We start from the raw sequence: 18712 nt of genomic DNA, 5'->3' as shown, positions 1-18712 counted from the left end.
TCAACCGTAGGATCAAATTCCATTATGACGGAAATCATATGGGAAATATTCAATCATACAATCTTACTGGAAGAAAGTGCTTCTAAAAATTTAAAAAGAACAAAAAAAAAAAAAAAAAAAAAGAAGAGAGAGAGAACCTATTTCTTCCCCTGATTCATATTTATAAAGCTTTCGACTTGTATGTTGATTTACAAGATTTAATGATGTCACATACATGAGGATCTTCTTTTGGTATTCTTTTCAGCATCTCTTTTGCAGCTTCACACTCCCCTGATGCCAGAAGAGCTTGATACATCCTGTATTTGCATTAAAGATAATATTAATAAAAAAAAAAAGAGAGGATAAAAACAAACAAGAGAGGAAATAGCACACAAAGACAAGGGGCAAGATAAATCAAAGTAGAACATCAATTATGGTCTATCAGATTAGTTGTGCAATATAAGCACATCCAACTTCCTCTCCCCCTCTGTTATCCCCAAGGAGAGACTTACTTACCTTCCCTTCCCTTTTCGAGAGAATTACCACCCCACCAACTTGATCATGAGGCTATATCAAGCACAACAAATCTTTACACTGCTCTTGCTACTTATGAAGATTTACTATTTTCCATGATGTCATTTAAAAATTTTATCTACAGACTAAGCTGGTCTGGTCTGGTGCACAGTCTAGTCATGACAAACCAGAAGAGCACCAGATTCAATCAGTATTGTTTGAAAATATAACGGAAGACTGACAGGAAAACATATTAAATCAGTATGCTTGAAAGTCCATGTGCAGCTCTTCACAAACGACTTGATGCTTAAAAAATTATGTGTGCTTTTCAAGCATCTTTCAAACCTCAATAAGGACAAGACATTGTATGGAAGGCCCGCAGCTTCATATTCTGCCCATATCAGCTTGGCGCATTGTGAATCTTTGGCTTTTACACAAGTACTGAGAAGAAAATCAAGACTTGTTCGAGAAATATGAAGATCAAGCTCTTCTTTAATGGCACGAACTAGCTCAATTCCAGTTTCTATATTAGTAGGGTCTGTCTTCCATATTTGGCTGAACATCTGTAATCAGAGCAAAAATTCAACTAATTTATCATTCGTACTAATTAATTCTATAGAAGAACAAAAGAAATAAAATTTATATAAATACTCAACAAAACTGATAATAGATTTTCATATTCAGAATCAGAATACAGATAGCTGTTGAGAAGGGAAAAAAAAATTCAAATAATACTGGGTTTATGTAGAAGCACTAAGTTCCTGAACTATTATTAATTGAAAATTTGTAACCATAAAGCATGATACATTTTGAAGATATTAACTAATTGTCAAGAAACTTACTATTATGAGATATGCACAGGTTTGCAATAAATAAGAAAGTATGCCATCTACACTGTATTATATGAAACTAGCTCAGAATAAGCTAGATCCGATCTAAAGTCGACAATTGATCAGGAAGGAAAATCCTTTCAAGAAAAGGTACAATATGAAGTTTTTATCATCAAATCCAAGAAGTCATCTACTCGTCAAGATTTCGATCTGGTAATTCTCTTACATCAGACAGTATTATGAATAAAAAATCATGAACCAACCAAAGTTGCCTCAAGCTTCTTATAGAACCAGCAGGTGTAGTCACAAAAAGATACCAAAATGCAATGAGATAATCTAACATAGTACAGTACAAAAAGATGTTACTGTACTTGACAGATTAAAAGAAAATTCAAGGTGGAACCTGATCAATAACCATATATGCACTCTTTCTGTCTTTTTCCTTGAGCTGCTTAAGTAAATCAATAGCGTCACTGATAAAGGAACAAAAAGGATTAAAACAATGATGTGAATAGTGTAACTAATTCTAAGAATAGAGATCTTTTTACTAATTAAGCATACTCGACATAGTTGTGCTGAACGCAGTAGAGAATTACTCTACTACAGCCATCAAACCAATTGCTTGAATCATCCAATTCCTTTAGTAACAGATGTAATCTATCCAATTCATCTTCAGTTTGAAGATGCTCCTGCAGAAGCGTTTATGTAACATTCATAATAAAAGTAAAGTAATATTTAATTTTTCTCATACATGTTACCTCAATTTAGGAATTTAGGAATAAGTGTAGTACTCACAATCAGGCTTATTACAGCTTTGGGCTCAGGGCTGCATCCAGCTTGCTTAATTTCATCATATACATTAAGGGCATCAGACAATTGTCCATTTGATGAAAGGGCCATGATAAGTGCACTCTTAATTTCAATCCGGTGCTTCACTGGCACCTCATTATCCAAGACAACCTATAGAAAGGAAAGTTGTAAGTAATGTTTAACATCTCACAATTTCAACTAGCTTTTACAACAAAGAAACAATCTAATTAGTTTTGAGGGATGAGGTCGATCATACTAATTGTTAGTAAACTTGTTAAAGTAAATGTTTTATGAGTCCCTCCTATGGATTGGGGGAAAAAAACTAATAAATGACTATTCAGTTTGTAAGATAGAGAAAACTTGTGATTACTGCAAATAACGAAATCAAAACTAAACTGTCATTGTGGCCCTTCAATTTTGATTTACTGTCAACCTATCTGAATCTGAACATGATAAGCCACATCTAGTGATTCACAACCAAATTGTATTGCGAAAGAAAGCCGGGAATAAACATACCATGGAATTTGCCTAGAAAGAGCCATTTTGATTCAATAAAGAAAAAGATAAAAGGAAAAAGTTAAGAGGAAAAAAAAAAAAGGAAAAGATGGCACAAAGTAATCTTAACCATTTCCAAATTCTTCAAAGTTGTTAACACGTGATGGAATTATCTCATGTACTCTCTTTAGTTCTTCTTAATATACTTGTTGGATGAAGGCTTGGTTTCTGTTCTCTTTCCATCAGAACACTTTTTAGCATAAGTATGCAATAGAGGCCACTCATATGTAAGTTAATTTTTCAGGAAACAAAAACAATGCATGAGGACGGAAAAATTCTTAAAATGCATGGTGCCCTTCCATAGAAGTTGATAATCATTAAGCAATTGCAGACTGTCAAATAATATACAGCTATTAACTTATTATGGATGGAAGAAGGAACCCCTACCCCCTGCATATAGAAAAACATATTAGGCTCCATGACTGTATCAGAAATGAACAGTAAAGTATGCATGCACAAGCATGATTACCTGTTTAGCCATATCAAAATTTCCAAGTTTTGCGTATGCATTTATAAGCGCCATATAAACATGCTTCGTAGAGAAAACTCCAGCAAGCCGCAGTTTTTCATAATACTGTAGGAAGTTCAAAGATCACTTGCTAGAGAAGAAACCTTTGCCATTGTGATGTATAAATAGCAACAGTAATGCCAACACTCAAAAAGATATGTACTTAGAATAGCATGACTACTTTCATGGACAATTTGCTGATTCTTCAAATTTGCATGGTGAAAAACAGGATTTGTATCATCACGTGAAAGTACGAAACTAAATGAAGAATACAACAATAATGACTACAATAGAGTCCAGGATAGCTGGGTTGGACCTTGATGCTCATGAAATCCAGCCACCCTGGTTTCACAGCCAATTACAAAGGGCACAAACAGCACATTCACATAGTATAGAACTTACATGTTAAATCATACTGGAATAACAACATTATTTTAACCACAATGTCATCAAAGACATGCTGATCTAGGTCATACTTTCAGACGTATTGCACTATAGGTATAGTAACTGTAACGTTGACTTTCTATGACCACAATAACAATTAACAAGAAAACAAATGCTGAAGCAGGTCATACTTTCAGTAGTACTGCCCTAAATACTAAAGTAGGTATATCTAACATGACTTGAACTAAAATGATGAGGAAAAAGAATCAGAACGTGCAACTTCCAGATGACCACAAGTGCAGGTAATCTAATATTCTTAAGTACAGATTTTAATACTGAATTACTGAAAGTGTAGTGAGAATTAAGCTGAAATAAAATGTGGAGCGTAAAATAAGACACAGAATTTGAACCACACAGTAAAGAGTGTGAATGGGATTGTGTTCTCATAGCTAGCAAACCTTGACAATATCTTCTTTACAGTCGCAATTAGATATCAAATAACTGAAAGTTTCAGAATCTGGTTTTACACCTGCATCTTCCATTTGCTTTAGGACCATTAATGCTCTATGCTTCTTTTTCTGCACAAAAAAATTGTCAATATAAAAAACAAATAAAGATTTCAAAAAGGAACAGAATAATGTTCACAAGAATGGACATGAGAAAATGGAAGAGCTAGTCAACTTGCATTTCTTCATAAAAACTGAGGGTTACCACACCAGTGGCACCATGTCAGTTAGCCCATCAGAATGGGGCAGCACAATCCCATGCCAAAATATCTCGTGTCGTTTGAAAGAGAACAGCATTGGGCTGACAAGTAACAACAAGGATTGGCGAAGGGGCCCAATTGGGATTCTTATTTTAACATTAATGGACAATAAAAGATGACCTTGAAGCTCATATAAACAGGTACCCAATATTTTAAAAGTTCAAGAATTTAAATGTCATAATCTGGAATATACCTACAAAAGTGACATCAAACGACAGTCATAGCAATAATATACATATAACTATGGCATAATCTATAATATTTTGTAGTAGAATAGTCATAAACTAAATTACTAAACTTGCCTCTCTAAAATATCCAGCCATAATAGCATTATACATGATTACTGTAGGCATCTCACCAACTTCTTCAGCATCTATTAGCAAACGATAAGCACCTTCATACTGCAAAAGAATACTACTTATCAGGAATCACTTTCGAAGGTAGTAAAAGTGGTAACTATAAATGTCAGCAGTAAACATAATGCCTGACAATACAGTAGCCTCTGCTGGACATGACCTGGTACAGAACTTATGAATGGAAACACGGTGTCTACAATTATTGTTATGTTAATAATAGAGACAAGAACTTGCATCGAGAATATTACTAGAATATGAATAACTCAATGTGTTGGAAGGACAAAAACAGGCAGTGATGATGACAAGCTCAGAAGATACCGTCTAGCCAGAAATAGGATTAGAACTCATAATAGCATTAGACAAGTGAAATGTTTACAAAGGAATAAAGTTGGTGAGATACAGGCTCCCCACAAATCTGTTGGTATTACACACTTGCACTGATAATTAAAGTCATACATCTAAGTTGGTGAGAGGCCACTCATTTTACTTGCCATGGCAGTCCTTATAATTGTTGGCATGGTATATAATACAGAATGTGACACACTCGACTCTTGGCACAACATGATGGTTTGGATGATATGGCCATATTTGACACAATCTTCACCTTGATGCTCCAAATTCCAAAGGAATAAATTCTTATAAACACAAACCCCCAACCCCCGCAACACACACACACACACACATCTTACTCAAGCGTCCAGGTTCGCTGAGTTAAGAAATTAAAGATGTTCCTAAATCTAAATGGAGCCTATTTCAGCAACCTATGCAAAAGATTTAGGGCTCTGGGTCTGAAGTAGATTAATATTAAATGCCTTACTTGTCATCGTTCCAACTACAGTGCCATAAAATAACTTTGTTATTTCTTTTTCACATGTAAGAAGCTTAACCTAGTCCAAAGTCCACCTACAAGTGTGTTTTTAACAAACATTTTCAATTCTCACCACAGAATCTGATTCCAGAAAAACCAAGTTAATAACACTAGAATAATGAAAAGGGCCTCAACAGTTAAAGTTAGAATTGGCTATTCTGAAAAATTGACAGGTTTAACTGCATGCCATGCACAAAACACGAAAGACAGTGTGACCAAAAATGTTATAATAACTTACATCTTTCATCTTAGTACACAAACTTATCAAGCTTTTGAAGGTGTCCCCATTTGGTTTCAAGTTATGCTGGCGCATCATAGAATATATTGGATGAACCTACAAAAAGTGCTTGGATATAATCAAAGAATGACAATGAATGACAAGAGTTCCCAGATTCAAAACATGTTGTGGTTTTGAAAACCTTGGAACCCAATATCAACAAGAATTGAGATCTTTATATAAAGGAATACTTCACAAACTCAAAGAAATGTCCATATAACAAAAAACAGCACAATTTTTTTTTTCATATCTTTAGGCAAATCTAGAAGCCTTCATTTATACAAATAGAAAATGCTGCACCTCTTGTCCACTGACTTTTAAGTAGAAGAAAACTGACTGTTCTATAACTACTTTAACCCATGCAGGAAAAAAAAACAAGGTTTTGTGAAATACTTATCCAGCAAAAAGACCATAATAAATAACAATTAAAGTGTGGTTTGATACACAAAAAAAAAAAATGATGCAATAGAAAATGCGTAGAAGCATCTGTTGACAGAAATAATGCAGCAGAAAATGTATAAATAAAGAAAGAGCATGTCAAGAAAGGAGCACCTTTTCTCATTAGAAGATCAAAAATTGTACAACTTGAATACAAAGCATAGGTCCAGGAAAAGATAAATAAAAGAAAAAATTGTCCACTTTCAAGAAAGGGAGCAGATCATATAGGATTAAAAGGGTTACTTTATGTAGTATCTGACATCCTTCATATTTGCATACTTGACCATCAACCTAATAAAGTTATAAATCTTCAAAGTTCAAACCTCATGAGAAAACTATAACAGGAAGCAACAATTCAGATGGTGCTAAATACTTTCAGTCAAAATATTCAAAGGAAACTGCTAAAAGCTAGGCAAATTCAGATTGGAAATGGCAGGAGCTTTGAAACTTGAGTTCATCCTCTTTAGCTCCCAGAGTCCTAACTAGAGGACAAGTTACATATTTCTCTAATGACATCACAAATAGACAATTTCGAACTTAATATTTTCTCGACTATGTAACTTTCTATATTACTAGCCTGGTTGGTAATTGGTATATGTTGCAAGCTTTATACTACATACATGTACAGCATCTAAATAATACATCCTTACAATGTAAATGCAAAACTATATGCAAATAGAAAACTTCAAAACTATACCAAACAAAAGTTATGCTACAGATGGTAAAAATTTACCATGTCAAACTCACAACTTCGCTCACAAGCATGTATTATGGGTTGAAATGATTCAATTGATACATTCAAACCAGATTGGCACATCTTGTCAGCTATATCAAGAGCTGCATGTACCTGCAATAAATAACGAAAAACCAAGAGGCATACAATTGATTTAACAGAATAAAGGTGAGAAGTATGACAAGTATGACTATGTGCAATTCTATGCATGTGAATCATCAAATAAAGACAAAGGAGGGAAAAACTAGGTTGTTGAATTTAGAAGACTGTAAAACATCAAATAACTTATCTCTGATGAACTATCTTCTCCACTCTATAATTAGAAACAAACAGCAGATGGGAAAGCCACATGATATCGAAAGATTAACTGGCTAGAGAATTATAAAGCATCAAGTAATGCTTGTGCATTAAGAATTTAAAAGGTTCCCTTACTTTAGTAATTTATTGAACTTCGTTATCTTAACAATCTACCCAATGAAAAGACTGGAGATTTAGCGGATGCATACCTTAGATGAATTGCAACACAGGGTGATGAGCTTGTGATACGATGCAATAGAAGGACTCATTTTGAGTCTCTGGTGCAAAGTAATGAATTTTGATACAACTTCCTCGGCCTTCAAAGCAAAATTTTCATTGTAATCACAAAATAAGAAAAATAAAAGAGGAGAGCAACAACAAATCCTAGCTATGAGATTTGATGGCACTATTAGAGCTCCACAAATGTTCACTCAAACTAAAGCTAAAGAGGAAAACAGAATAGCTTCTTAACTGATAAAACATATATCACAACTTTACTGATACAAATATGGATCCTTCAAATGAACAAGATAATTGTAGATGAACAAAATTGAGACTCACACTCCATCTTAGAAGCATGATTATTACCATCATCCATCATGGAAAGTTCCTCACCACTAAATTTGGTATGCTAATAGCATAATCATAAATGAGGGATGAGATCTTTTCATCACCAGTTCCTGGAAGTGGAATCAGAAAATTTATTATACTAATAAGCATGTCATGCATTAGTTATATATAAAAAAAAGCTGATCAAAATTATTAAAAGGATAAATATGGCAAGAATGCAAACAAATTAGCAGAAAAGAACTTCATGTGCTACCTGTAGTCTTGAGCTCCAAAAGGAACTTCTCACTGAAAGTCTCCAGCTGAAACCTCCCTAGTGACTTAAATATACTTGCTACATACTTTAGAGATGAGACTTTTCTCACATCTACCACTTCTAATAATTGCAGGAGCTCCTTTTTCCTATCACTCTCACAAAATGCCAGTAAGTAACTCTCTGTAAAAGAATTACATAACATGAGATGAGATGATATAGCAAAAAATCAGTGCAACAATTGGTAATATGTTGCTAATCATTAGCAGAAATAATAATAATATATGGCAACACTAGAAAGCACAAGAAAGAGTAAGGAACTGTGTAGATGTAAGAGATTTAACTGTTGATTGACCTTATCAATCATTTACAGCAAGTTCATCTATTGTCTGATTTTGCTTTCACTGGAAATTTAATACCAATTTTAGGCAGTTCAGATCAGATTGATAGTCTATCATAAAAATTTGTAATTTTCTATTTCAGATCCTTGCCATCTTTGAAATGTTCTCTAGAGACTCCAAACTGTGGAAGAGGCTTAGACGAAGATGGTGATAATTACTACAAGTCCTCTATCCTATGACACCATACACATAGTAGTCTCCCAAAGTGAAAAGCAATTGATACATGTTCATGAGAAAAATACATCATTTGATAGTATGATTTCTTTGGCACAAAAGCATTATTTTGTTCAGTATCTACACTTCTTAGTCACAAGCATTAAAGTACCATATATTGTCAATTATTAGGAGAGTAATCCAAGGTTTCAACATTTCCTCCTAAAGCTCGACAAACCATGAAGGATCTTCTATTAGTCTTTTTACCTTTTTTTTATCAGAATCCTCTTAATATAAAAATTGAGTCAGCATTCATTCATAATCAAGCCTTCTATCATGTATTTATAATATCACAAAATGCATGGAAAATAGCTCGAAACCAACAGATAATGATATAAACATGAAGTAGCCTTAGTTAACCAAACTCAAATTTAGATGGATGATAAGTTCAAATGAAAAGAAGTGTTCATAAAGAAACAACCTCAGAAGGATCATAATCTGATTCATGCAACAAACTGGTGTCCTAGATATGGCTATAGGGTCTTAAGAAGAAAAGTAGTCACTAGTAGTTCATTAGAAAGCTACAGAATTGAACAGAGTCAGCAGCTTGGATGAAACAGTAACAAGTAGGGTTGCAAAATCAACCCAAAAAAAATGGAAAAGAAAAGGAAGATCGAAGAAAGTCAGATAACTCCAAAAAAAAAAAAAAATTTGACACTGAAATAATTACCTGCTAAGCTGATGTTGTCTCTGCTACTATCAACTCCAGCTGAATTGCAAAGTTCCTGAATTTTTTTTTCATTACCCACTCTAATCCAAAGTAGCATCTCATAGTAACCAATTCTGGAGTAGGATCTTGGATTCTCATCTATGAAAAATTCACTGAACATTTGAAATTCTTGTGTCATTTTCATATCAACCAAGTATAAAAGAAATGGACCAAAACTTTCTTCTTCAATTTGAAACCCTCTTTCTTTCATGGATAAAAAGAGCTGATAAGCCTTATGAATCTGGTCCAATGAATCTTCTTCGTCAGTATTAGATCTTGCCTTTTCTATGCAAAGTTTTATTAAAACATTATATTCCTTGACTCCAGTTTTTCTACCCAATTTACTAAAGAATTCAAGAGTGGACTCATTCCCTAGCTTGTTAGCACACATTATCATCAGTTTTGTAAAATGGCGAGATTCTGTATTCTTGAAAAGATACTTTTGCTTTCTTTGCCTTGAAATTTCTTTTTTCCATTGTGATGTACAAGTGCGAGAAGTATTAGAGAACCAAGGTTTGTCTAGAATGTTGTTGACAATCACCCGATCATTAGGCACTTGTGAAGAAGATGATTTGGATATGTCAATAATACCTGAAAGTAAAGCATAAATAAAACATATTGAAACATGAAAGCAAGAACATATCCTCCAAATGCAAACAAGAATATAAGCAACTAATCAATATTACCATTATAGTAAAGGAAGATACCATATCACTGCCATCTAGATATTTCAAGTTTTCAAACGGATTAAATGCAAGACCGAGTCTCTAAAATTTGATAGGCCAAATAGGAGCTGAAGCTAGAATAAGATTGAATGGCAAATGAAGTAGGCAAAATGTTGCTTAAACTAAATATTTGTAATAAATAAATAAATAAAAAGACGTTGGATAGCACTATCAAAATTAAATGAAATCTGGTAACATGTTTGATACTAAAATTTCACACTTGTTGGATTTAGGCGAGAACTCTTAACTCCTCTGATCAATCTTTTAAGAATAATGGGACAAGGGATCGACCTCAATTGACTAAAACTAAATCTTGCATCACTACAACCCCTTGGTTGGGACCTATTTCTAAAATGAGAAGGCAACCATCGTTCTAAATCTCTCTTGGTAAAGGAAATTGACTTTTACTTGAAATCCTCAATCACCCTTAGTTGTTTGAAGATGGAATTATATGTCTTCCTGGACTTACTGCGACGTCAGTGACCTCTTCTTCCTATCATCGCTTAAGGAAGTACTGCAATTTCAGTTTTCAGAGAAGGGGACCACAAAACTCGGCATACCAGTGCCAACATCCAATCGAAGATCTAAAGAAATTTGCTTAATTCACATTCAAACGATACGTCTTCTATTCAAGGCGTCAACGGTACTAACAGCGCAGCAGAACATCTCCAAATGCAAATCAAGAGCATAAAAAACATACCAATTAACATCTGAAAACTGCAACATACCATGTAAAATAGATGATATCACCTCCGAAATGTCCCCCGCAGGGTTATCCGCCACTGCAAAAGAACAAAAAGCAACAAAATTTATCCCATTTCTCATCCAATTAAATAAACGAAGGGGGAAAAGAACATGTACCGGGACGAAAGGATGCCTTGGAGTTGGAGTTCTTGGAAGCCACTTGCTTCAGCCGCGAAAGAACCTCGGACGAGACACCTGCAGTAGTTTTGGGCTTTGAAGCGGCTCGAGGCGGCCAAGAGGTGGAACGGGGAGGGACCACTGTCTTCTTGCCGGTCGCAAGCTTAGCGGTGGGGTTTCCGCCGCCGGCTTGATTGTTGGAAGCCTTTGCTGCAGCTGCTGCGGTGGCGGCGGCGTGCTTTTGCGAAGCTTTTCCGGCTGAGGAGACGAAGGCCTCGAAGAGGCGGCTCTTCGCCATCACATTCGCCTCGCTTCCTCCTTTTGAGAGAGAGGGAGATAGATAGTGAAGTCTGCAGTGGAAGCTCACTCTTTCGCCGACTTATTTAATCCTGTCTGGTTTTTATTCGTTTCCTAAGTATATTGTTTTGGTTCTACGATTTGTTTTTTGTTCCCGAAAAATGTAACTATATTACCATAAAAAATTGGTGAACTTCCCAGAAGTGATTATTAGGCAGGAAGAGCTTATCGTGGTGAGCACTATGTTTGCCGGCCCGCAGACGACTTGGTTGGGCCGAGCTAAGATTAAGCTAAACTAGAATAATTTAGCACATTACTGCCCGTCAACCTGTGAGGGAGTGAGCTGCACGAGCCGGGCTTAATGAGTCAACTTCTACTAGCTCTACTTGGTGACTATCTTCCCAGCTCTACCCACTCGATGTGCTCTTTTATAAAGGTCAACTCCTACCCCTCCAACTCTCCTCGAGGATCTCCATGGTCTACACCTTCCTCCTTTGACACCGCCACCTCCTACTCCTCCGTCGAAGGTGGTGGTGGTGATGAAGCATTAAAGGGAGGAGGAGAAAATGACAACAATGGTAGAATCCTATACCCAAATCAAACCTCCATGAACAATGGGAGAACCCTTCTCTTTAATCTACAAACTTTATCAAACTCAATGGCTAAATCAAACCCAATGGTAGCGAGCCTTACCCAAAGAAAGAAAAACCAGAATTTGTTGAAATAAAACACTATGGGATGATGCCATGATGGGAGTAGCCGAGTAGAGAGCCTTGCCTATCTGGCTATCTAGGAACAATCTAAAGCAAATCTGAGGTGAGTCATCTCTAGAGATCGAAAGTGAGCGACAGAGAAGAGTCGAGAGTAAGCCATGGAAATATGGAATGAAGATTGTGAAAGACTTCTACAAATCCAAAAACCGGATAAGTTGAATTATGTAGATATAATTTTAGAAATATTAAAATAATATAAAAATTAATATGAATCGATAGTTATTATCATTGATATCGAAAGGAAGAAAGAAGACATATTTGAAATCATATCAACTTAATTATATTTCTAAAGCACAAAATAAATTTAAACTTATAGATCACTTAAGTGGACTTAACATAAATAACATACCCATATATATTTTATTAAATATATTAGCCCACTAATTAAATTATTAACAGATCGGAGGCGAGGGACGAAGAAGGACAAGAGTGATCTCTGGAATGAAGAGATTTAAGAGAAAGAAGAGGAGGCGAGACATGGAAAACCTCGTTCTTCTCTTCTATATTTTTTTTCCTTTTATTTTTATTGGACCCTTGTACTAATATTACTTTAAAACTGGGTTTGTTGAGAGGCAAGCTTCAGATCGGACTTATGGGCTGGATTTTCGGATTAGGCCAAGAGTGCCGTGTCAGTGTGTCACCCATTGGCAATTTGAGCTCGAGCATGGCTAAAATCGGATCTGAGTTGGGCTTAGCCTTATCGAAATCAAGCCAAAAAATGAAAGCGTTGGGCCATATAACTGTAGCAAAACTCCTGTGAGAGGATACAAAGGTATCCCGTATCCTCGATGGGAGGGAATCAGGGAAGGCACCCCTCCCCCCAAACAAAATTAGAATAACTTTGGCAGCTAGCGTAATGCGCGAGCCAATTAGCTAGGTAGGTGATTCGCCTCGCAGTACATAAAATTTCTCATGATATTCAAATTAGTAATGATAGTTTAAACATCCTCAATGATCTTGGAGAGCCGCCAAGGAGTTGATGATATATCACACAGATTTTTGCAGTTGGATTCAATTACTGAGGTTGAGCTTCTTCTCTACGCATTTGTTCAGGGCAAAGAGGAGGGCATTCGCTTCGGCGCACAGCGGAGACGAGGCCAGCGGGAGCGACCCAAAAATGTTATCTTCCCGATGGGCCGCGGAGGTAGAACAAATTGGTCGATGCCGACAGGGATCGCTTCAGCGAGCGAACCCAGGACTTGATGGAAATATTCATTAGAGGTTAACAACACTTCGGTTTTGATCTTCATTTGCTCTGTTAACAATGAAGTACATCTAAAGATGATGCAACTGGCATCAAAGCATTTTTTTTTTGTCACAAATGGCAAGAGTCGGCAAATTCAATACATTCTCGAGCTTCCCGGGCCCATGGTGACCTTGGCCGCCATTTCCTCTATCGTTTTCGTCGTCCTCCGAGTAATCCGAGGAATCTGAATGAGTCGATCGATCGGGCGATAATGAAACCAGAAGAATGTGCCGATCATACCGCGCAATCGAGCTTGAGCTTTGAAGAAGACTTCAAGCTGAGCAATGAAAGGAAACACCCCTTGGAAGTATTTATGCTCCAAAATTGAGCACCTAGAGACTTCAAGCGAGCTTTAGTTGGTCTCGAATAATGTTTGGTCTGTATATCTAACGATGATTATATACTCTAAATTTAAATTCAAAATTTGATGAGAATTTGTTTATATTAATAAACTTTTGACGTTTTATCTTCTCACCACAAATTTTATAAAACGTCGAAACAAAATTTTACGTATTTTCTATCTGAAACTGATAGATCGATCCATGGCGAGATGGGGAATATATTAAATTCTCAGGAGGTATTAATCCGAATTACTTTATTCCCGATCTGCCCATAAATTTGTGTATGATCAAAGATTTGAGGTAATGGCCAGTTGGACATGATACTTCACTTTGTAACTCGTCAGTGTTCATGAAGTAAGGATTATCCTGTTGTCCATCGCATCTAACTAAAGAGTAGCAGTTTAATTTTTCTCCAAATAAGAATTCAATCACCCACGAAAATAAAATAATTTGACGGCATGCATACGGGAGTGTTTGTGGCGTTTCCAGGATCAAATGGCACAAGATACAAAGCCATGGATCAGGATTGACCACTCGATTTTTTAGTGTAGCGTCCAAGCCATTATACCAAGAGGAACTCAATTCTCCCCCAGAATTGGTAATGGACGCAATTTTCAAACGACAAATTTCCTATCATGTTAACCCCCAATTAGTTTCAGGCGCCGGAGATATCAAAGTTACTACCCAGATTATACCCAAAAATAAAAACAGAGAAGAACTTCAACAAAATATGAAATTTTTGGGGATTAAATGTAGAACCTAACATACGCTCAAGCCATATATATATAAAAAGAAATCCAAGGTTGCAGATCGAAAAAATTAGAAAAAGGGGTTGCAGTGTTGAGCTCAGACAGCCAAGGGTTAGTCTTCAACTACTGGTTTAGAACCAGACATCAGAAACTCTAGTCCACAAAATGCCTCATCACAGCCCAACAATCTCTAAAACAAAAGGAATAAAAAAGAAATCGTAACATGGAAAAGAAAAAGATTGAATCTTTCAGAAATAAATTGTTGCCATGAACACTACGACGGAGAAGAACCTGGGAGGAGAGATTAGGGAGATAGAGAAGAGGTGTTCCTTTGCGGATATTTATAGGGTTAGGGTTAGGGTTAGCGTGGGAGGTGGTGTGCGGGGGGAGGTATTAGGGTTTCCGAGCAGAGTGGGGACGAGTCGTAACCGTTGATTGGGTCGGTTAGAAAACTAAGATGGACGGCTCTGATTATCTTCGTAACTCTTTTAAGTTCTAACTCCTCGCGTGCACGCTCATTACTTTCCCTGCATACCATTTACCAAATCCAAAAATAAGTAAGGTTTACATTTAATTTTTTGGAACTTTTTATTGGTATATTTATGCAAATATAAAAGGTTTTGTTCACAAAGAATGTATACTTTTAGTAGCAAAAAATACCATCTTCATATCTCGTTACATCAATAGGTGAGAGGAATTTAGGTTCAATCACAGCATCTAATTTTAATCCGGGAAGCAAAACCGTACGCAAAAAAGAAGAAAACAAAGGTTTTATTATGTTTATTCAAGTTATTGTACAAGACTTAGGAGCACAGGAAACAAATATGTTATGTTACAGTAACCTTGAATCAACATTTTTTGTCATAATGTAACAACCCAAAGGGTATCTGTTCAAGAACTAGAAGCTAGCTTAAATGCCGATCCATCTAATATGATGAATCTTTTTTATAGAATTATATATTTCAATGAAATACAGGAAAATAGAGGTAACCACCCATTTGATGCTTCAAACTAGAGTGGATTTTTGTGACAAGGACACTCTTTGAGGCTCTAACTATAGTTCCAGCTGTACATTCTCGTATTTGAAGCCACGAGGACGCTGCAAATTACAGTCATCTTGAGATCAAGTTGATATGTATGCCACCTCTATCATAAGATCATGAAAGAAAGAACAAGGACGATAATGCATAACGCTATGAAACCGTAGCTATCTCTCCATCATTCTTCAGCTCAAGTTGGTGATCGATCATTCTAACGCCCTGAGCTTCTTCTTGTTGAATGACTTTAGTTTTACCAGAGGCATCAAACGGAATGTTGATCCCAGCAAATCCAACCAAAACAGCAGCAGCTCCAATGTAGTCTAGGAGATGAGGAGCATGACCAGTGATGGAATCCACAATAGCAGCAATCGGGACCTGAATCGTGAGACCAGCTGTTGCAACTGTGGTGGTGGTAAGGTGAATAGCCTTCGCCCATAAGTAATCACTCAGTACATTATCTAACAAACCTGGAGAAAATCTATGAATAGTCAGACGTGTTGTTTGTGACTAACTATTCTGAACCAAAGCAAGATAATTCTTAAAAAAACAACAAGACCGAATTTTCTGAAAAATCTTTACAAACATAAATAATTGTATTTACCGCTAGACAAGAAAATATTTTATTAGTTGTCAAATGTACCTGAGGAAAAGATATGTATGATAAAACTATGTGTACAAAACAATGACAAATTGATTGCACACTGGCATGGTGGAAAAAGAGAATTAATCAATTGATGAACATGAAATGTCTTAAAAAGGGAGCAAGTGTCCAAAACCAGAAGGCTCACACCTGAGGCTGATTTGCAGTTCAAAGAGAACACCAAAAGGGATCGTAAAGATACTAAAATTAGATAAGGCCATTAAAGGAAAAGTTTGGGAGATATAGGTGTTCATGTATTCAATATACTATGAAATGGAGAACGCAAGAAGTTAACCTGTTGATACCGACTGAAAAGCATAACATATATGAATTATTGATAATAATATTGCAAGAACTTCTGCAACTAGTCTTATCTTTGGTGAACTACACTTACAAAAAGTAAAACAAATCTTCATAAGATGTACTTAATTCCAATCTAGTATTTTATACATTATAGCTAGTGTAGTATAGCAATCAGAAAAAGGAATAGGTAAGATACAAACCATCTGTAGTTAACTTCTCATTTAAAAGAGACCAACAGTTTTAAATTTGTATTGGAAAAAGACCTCTAACCTTTTCCAACAATGAGACCAACTTGCTTCCACGTGAGCATGTGAAAAGGCTCGAGCTTTGTAAAATTCAATACAAGTGCGACAGGAAGGAAAATCAACAAATTAAACAGCCCAAGGAATCCAAGAAACTGAGCTGTACTTGCTTGACCTTGACCTTCTTTCTCATCAGGCAACTTTTTCCGTATCAGGGTGATATATACAGCATACAACCCTGCTGAAATAAGGGTTAAAATATCCCCAAGAAGAGGATTTGTTGCAATAGCATTCACTCCGCTACTTGAATCAGCTAGGCTGACTATTATTGTCCCTCCCATGCAGAGGAGAACACTGATTAGCTTTATCCATGTAAACTTTTCTCCAAGAAATGCTAATGCAACCAAGAAAGTGAAGAGACTAGATGTGCTGCTTAAGATAGTATTTGACTGCAAGAAAAACACAATCATCCATCAGGTGAACTGCAATTACCAAAGGCGAGTGCAATAGAAGTAGAGAGATGCACATCTCAATAAAGCAAACAAGATATTTGTGGTCCATTAACACTTACAGTCACAGTGGTATACTTCAGAGAGAGATTGAATGTGAGCTGTGCAAAAAACCAAAAAGGGCATATTAACAAGCTAACTTTAGCCACACGGGATCGTGTCCAGCGGCCCTTTGCATCAACTTGTTTAACGCAATCATCACTAACTGCAGCTGATTCTGACAGAGTACATGCATTATCCTGTAGAGGCGATATATTTTCAGACTCTTGAATCCCAGTTGTATCTCCAGGTAAATCAGCCTCTGCCGAATGATTTCTTACAGCAACTTGGTCCGTATGATTATCACTTCCTTGTAGGAGATTTACATTCTCCAAGTCCCCAGATTGTTGTTTGTCTAAATCATCATGTCTAAACCATAAAAAGAAGTTTTCAACTGAATCCTCAAAATACCTTGCTAGTTCCACGATAGGGATGTAAACCACAAACAATGAATTGCATATGTAGGTAATGAGGAAAGGAGAAACACCAGAATCAACAACAGATTGAACTATATAACTAGCAGCAATCCATATGGTCGCAACTGCAATTATGTAGATCAAACCTAAAGTCCACCGCCATGTATCTATATCAATCCACCTTTCAACCCATTTCAAATAATCACCAGCCTTACTAGCCTTCTTCATATTTCCTGCTGATTGAAAAATTACAATGTATCACTGTCCTTTCAGAACCGAAAAGAAAAAGAAAGATACCTGTTCACCTGTAACCTTAATGGAAGCAAGTTGAAAATAAATACAAAGAAAAACCATCTAAACTTTTATATTAATACTTTGAAAACCAAATTTCTGCACATACAAAATAAAATAGGTTGATCAAGATGGTGCAAAAACAATAAATAATACAGCAATATTGCAACTAGAATTGCTTCAACTAATAATATGCATAAACTAACAAGAGCAGGCTATTAAATTGGGTTGATTATCTCCTCATAATGAAAATTGGTAATTTAAACTGATAATTCCATCAAAGAGGACACCTCGTGTGACGCAGCTATAAACAATGACAGAGCATATATCATGATATTGTCATCACAATTCTTTGTTTCAGTGATTATCGGTATTTAGCTCTAATGTGTACAGATGTGTGTTAGAATCATCTAAAAGAAGGATATTATATTTCGTTACAGGAAACACATATTCATCAATGAAGATGGTGATACATAACCTGTTTACAGTTCGAGGAACTCAGACAAATTTGGAGAGAGTGAACAACTATCTCATTACATGAGTCCCACATAAGGAAAGGGGTGAAGAAAACAAGCCATTTTAGTATTTGAGGTTGTTTTCAGAAATATTTAATGGGTGGATAATCACATGGAGGCTTGGTGGACTTATGAAACCTGACGCACCGATTACTACCAGTCTACAACAACCATGCAATTATTAGACTAAACATTATCATTCCAAACACACAGAATCACATTAAACCAACTTTTGGTTGGAGAAACAAAAGCTACCAAATCCCTAACC

General features: G+C 36.0%; 2 protein-coding genes and 2 non-coding genes across 7 annotated transcripts in view; all 4 read right to left on the bottom strand.

The window, feature by feature from the left end:
• Positions 1-127: 127 nt before the first annotated feature.
• LOC140761613 (pentatricopeptide repeat-containing protein At4g04790, mitochondrial-like) lies at positions 128-11422 on the bottom strand. 2 transcript variants are annotated; one of them, XM_073099029.1, is made up of 16 exons: positions 11044-11422; positions 10911-10964; positions 9419-10048; positions 8138-8317; positions 7930-7994; positions 7524-7631; positions 7018-7131; positions 5808-5903; positions 4648-4746; positions 4038-4157; positions 3157-3261; positions 2118-2282; positions 1884-2011; positions 1726-1795; positions 838-1055; positions 128-296 (listed from the first exon to the last, which is right to left on the bottom strand). In XM_073099029.1, exons 1-16 carry the CDS (start codon positions 11339-11341, stop codon positions 161-163), a joined length of 2586 nt encoding a protein of 861 aa, XP_072955130.1. In that variant the 5' UTR covers positions 11342-11422; the 3' UTR covers positions 128-160. The 2 variants fall into 2 exon arrangements, with proteins under 2 accessions (XP_072955130.1, XP_072955129.1); XM_073099028.1 differs by lacking the exon at positions 128-296 and having other exon boundaries at positions 303-1055.
• A 2746-nt stretch (positions 11423-14168) lies between these two features.
• LOC140761811 (small nucleolar RNA snoR80) lies at positions 14169-14300 on the bottom strand. The gene has a single exon (XR_012104626.1). It is a non-coding gene; the product is annotated as a small nucleolar RNA snoR80 (small nucleolar RNA).
• A 238-nt stretch (positions 14301-14538) lies between these two features.
• Positions 14539-14635, bottom strand: LOC140761808 (small nucleolar RNA Z157/R69/R10). The gene has a single exon (XR_012104623.1). It is a non-coding gene; the product is annotated as a small nucleolar RNA Z157/R69/R10 (small nucleolar RNA).
• Positions 14636-15204: 569 nt separating this feature from the next.
• LOC140761744 (uncharacterized vacuolar membrane protein YML018C) overlaps positions 15205-18712 on the bottom strand; it is a 3989-nt gene continuing 481 nt past the window's right edge. Inside the window, exons 2-4 of one of the 3 annotated variants that reach the window (XM_073099206.1) lie at positions 17246-17943; positions 16703-17123; positions 15205-15956 (exon numbers count right to left, since the gene is read on the bottom strand). In XM_073099206.1, coding sequence (XP_072955307.1) covers positions 15643-15956; positions 16703-17123; positions 17246-17866 — 1356 coding nt within the window. In that variant the 5' untranslated portion in view covers positions 17867-17943 and the 3' untranslated portion in view covers positions 15205-15642. The remainder of the gene's footprint in view (positions 15957-16702; positions 17124-17245; positions 17944-18712) is intronic. The other 2 variants (XM_073099205.1, XM_073099204.1) reach the window with 2 other exon arrangements.

This window comes from Typha angustifolia, chromosome 6 (genome assembly GCF_048772165.1).
Source record: "Typha angustifolia cultivar Huaian chromosome 6, ASM4877216v1, whole genome shotgun sequence".
Taxonomy (NCBI): Eukaryota; Viridiplantae; Streptophyta; class Magnoliopsida; order Poales; family Typhaceae; genus Typha; species Typha angustifolia.
This window is presented reverse-complemented; position numbering and strand designations above follow the sequence as displayed.

Excerpts from the sequence above, each read along its gene's own strand:
- LOC140761613 (XM_073099028.1), bottom strand. The coding sequence starts at position 11,341 with ATGGCGAAGAGCCGCCTCTTCGAGGCCTTCGTCTCCTCAGCCGGAAAA. Across the intron at positions 3,262-4,037 it reads GTAAAGAAGATATTGTCAAG|TATTATGAAAAACTGCGGCT; the intron begins GTTTGCTAGCTA and ends AACTTCCTACAG. Across the intron at positions 1,056-1,725 it reads CATATATGGTTATTGATCAG|ATGTTCAGCCAAATATGGAA; the intron begins GTTCCACCTTGA and ends CTCTGATTACAG.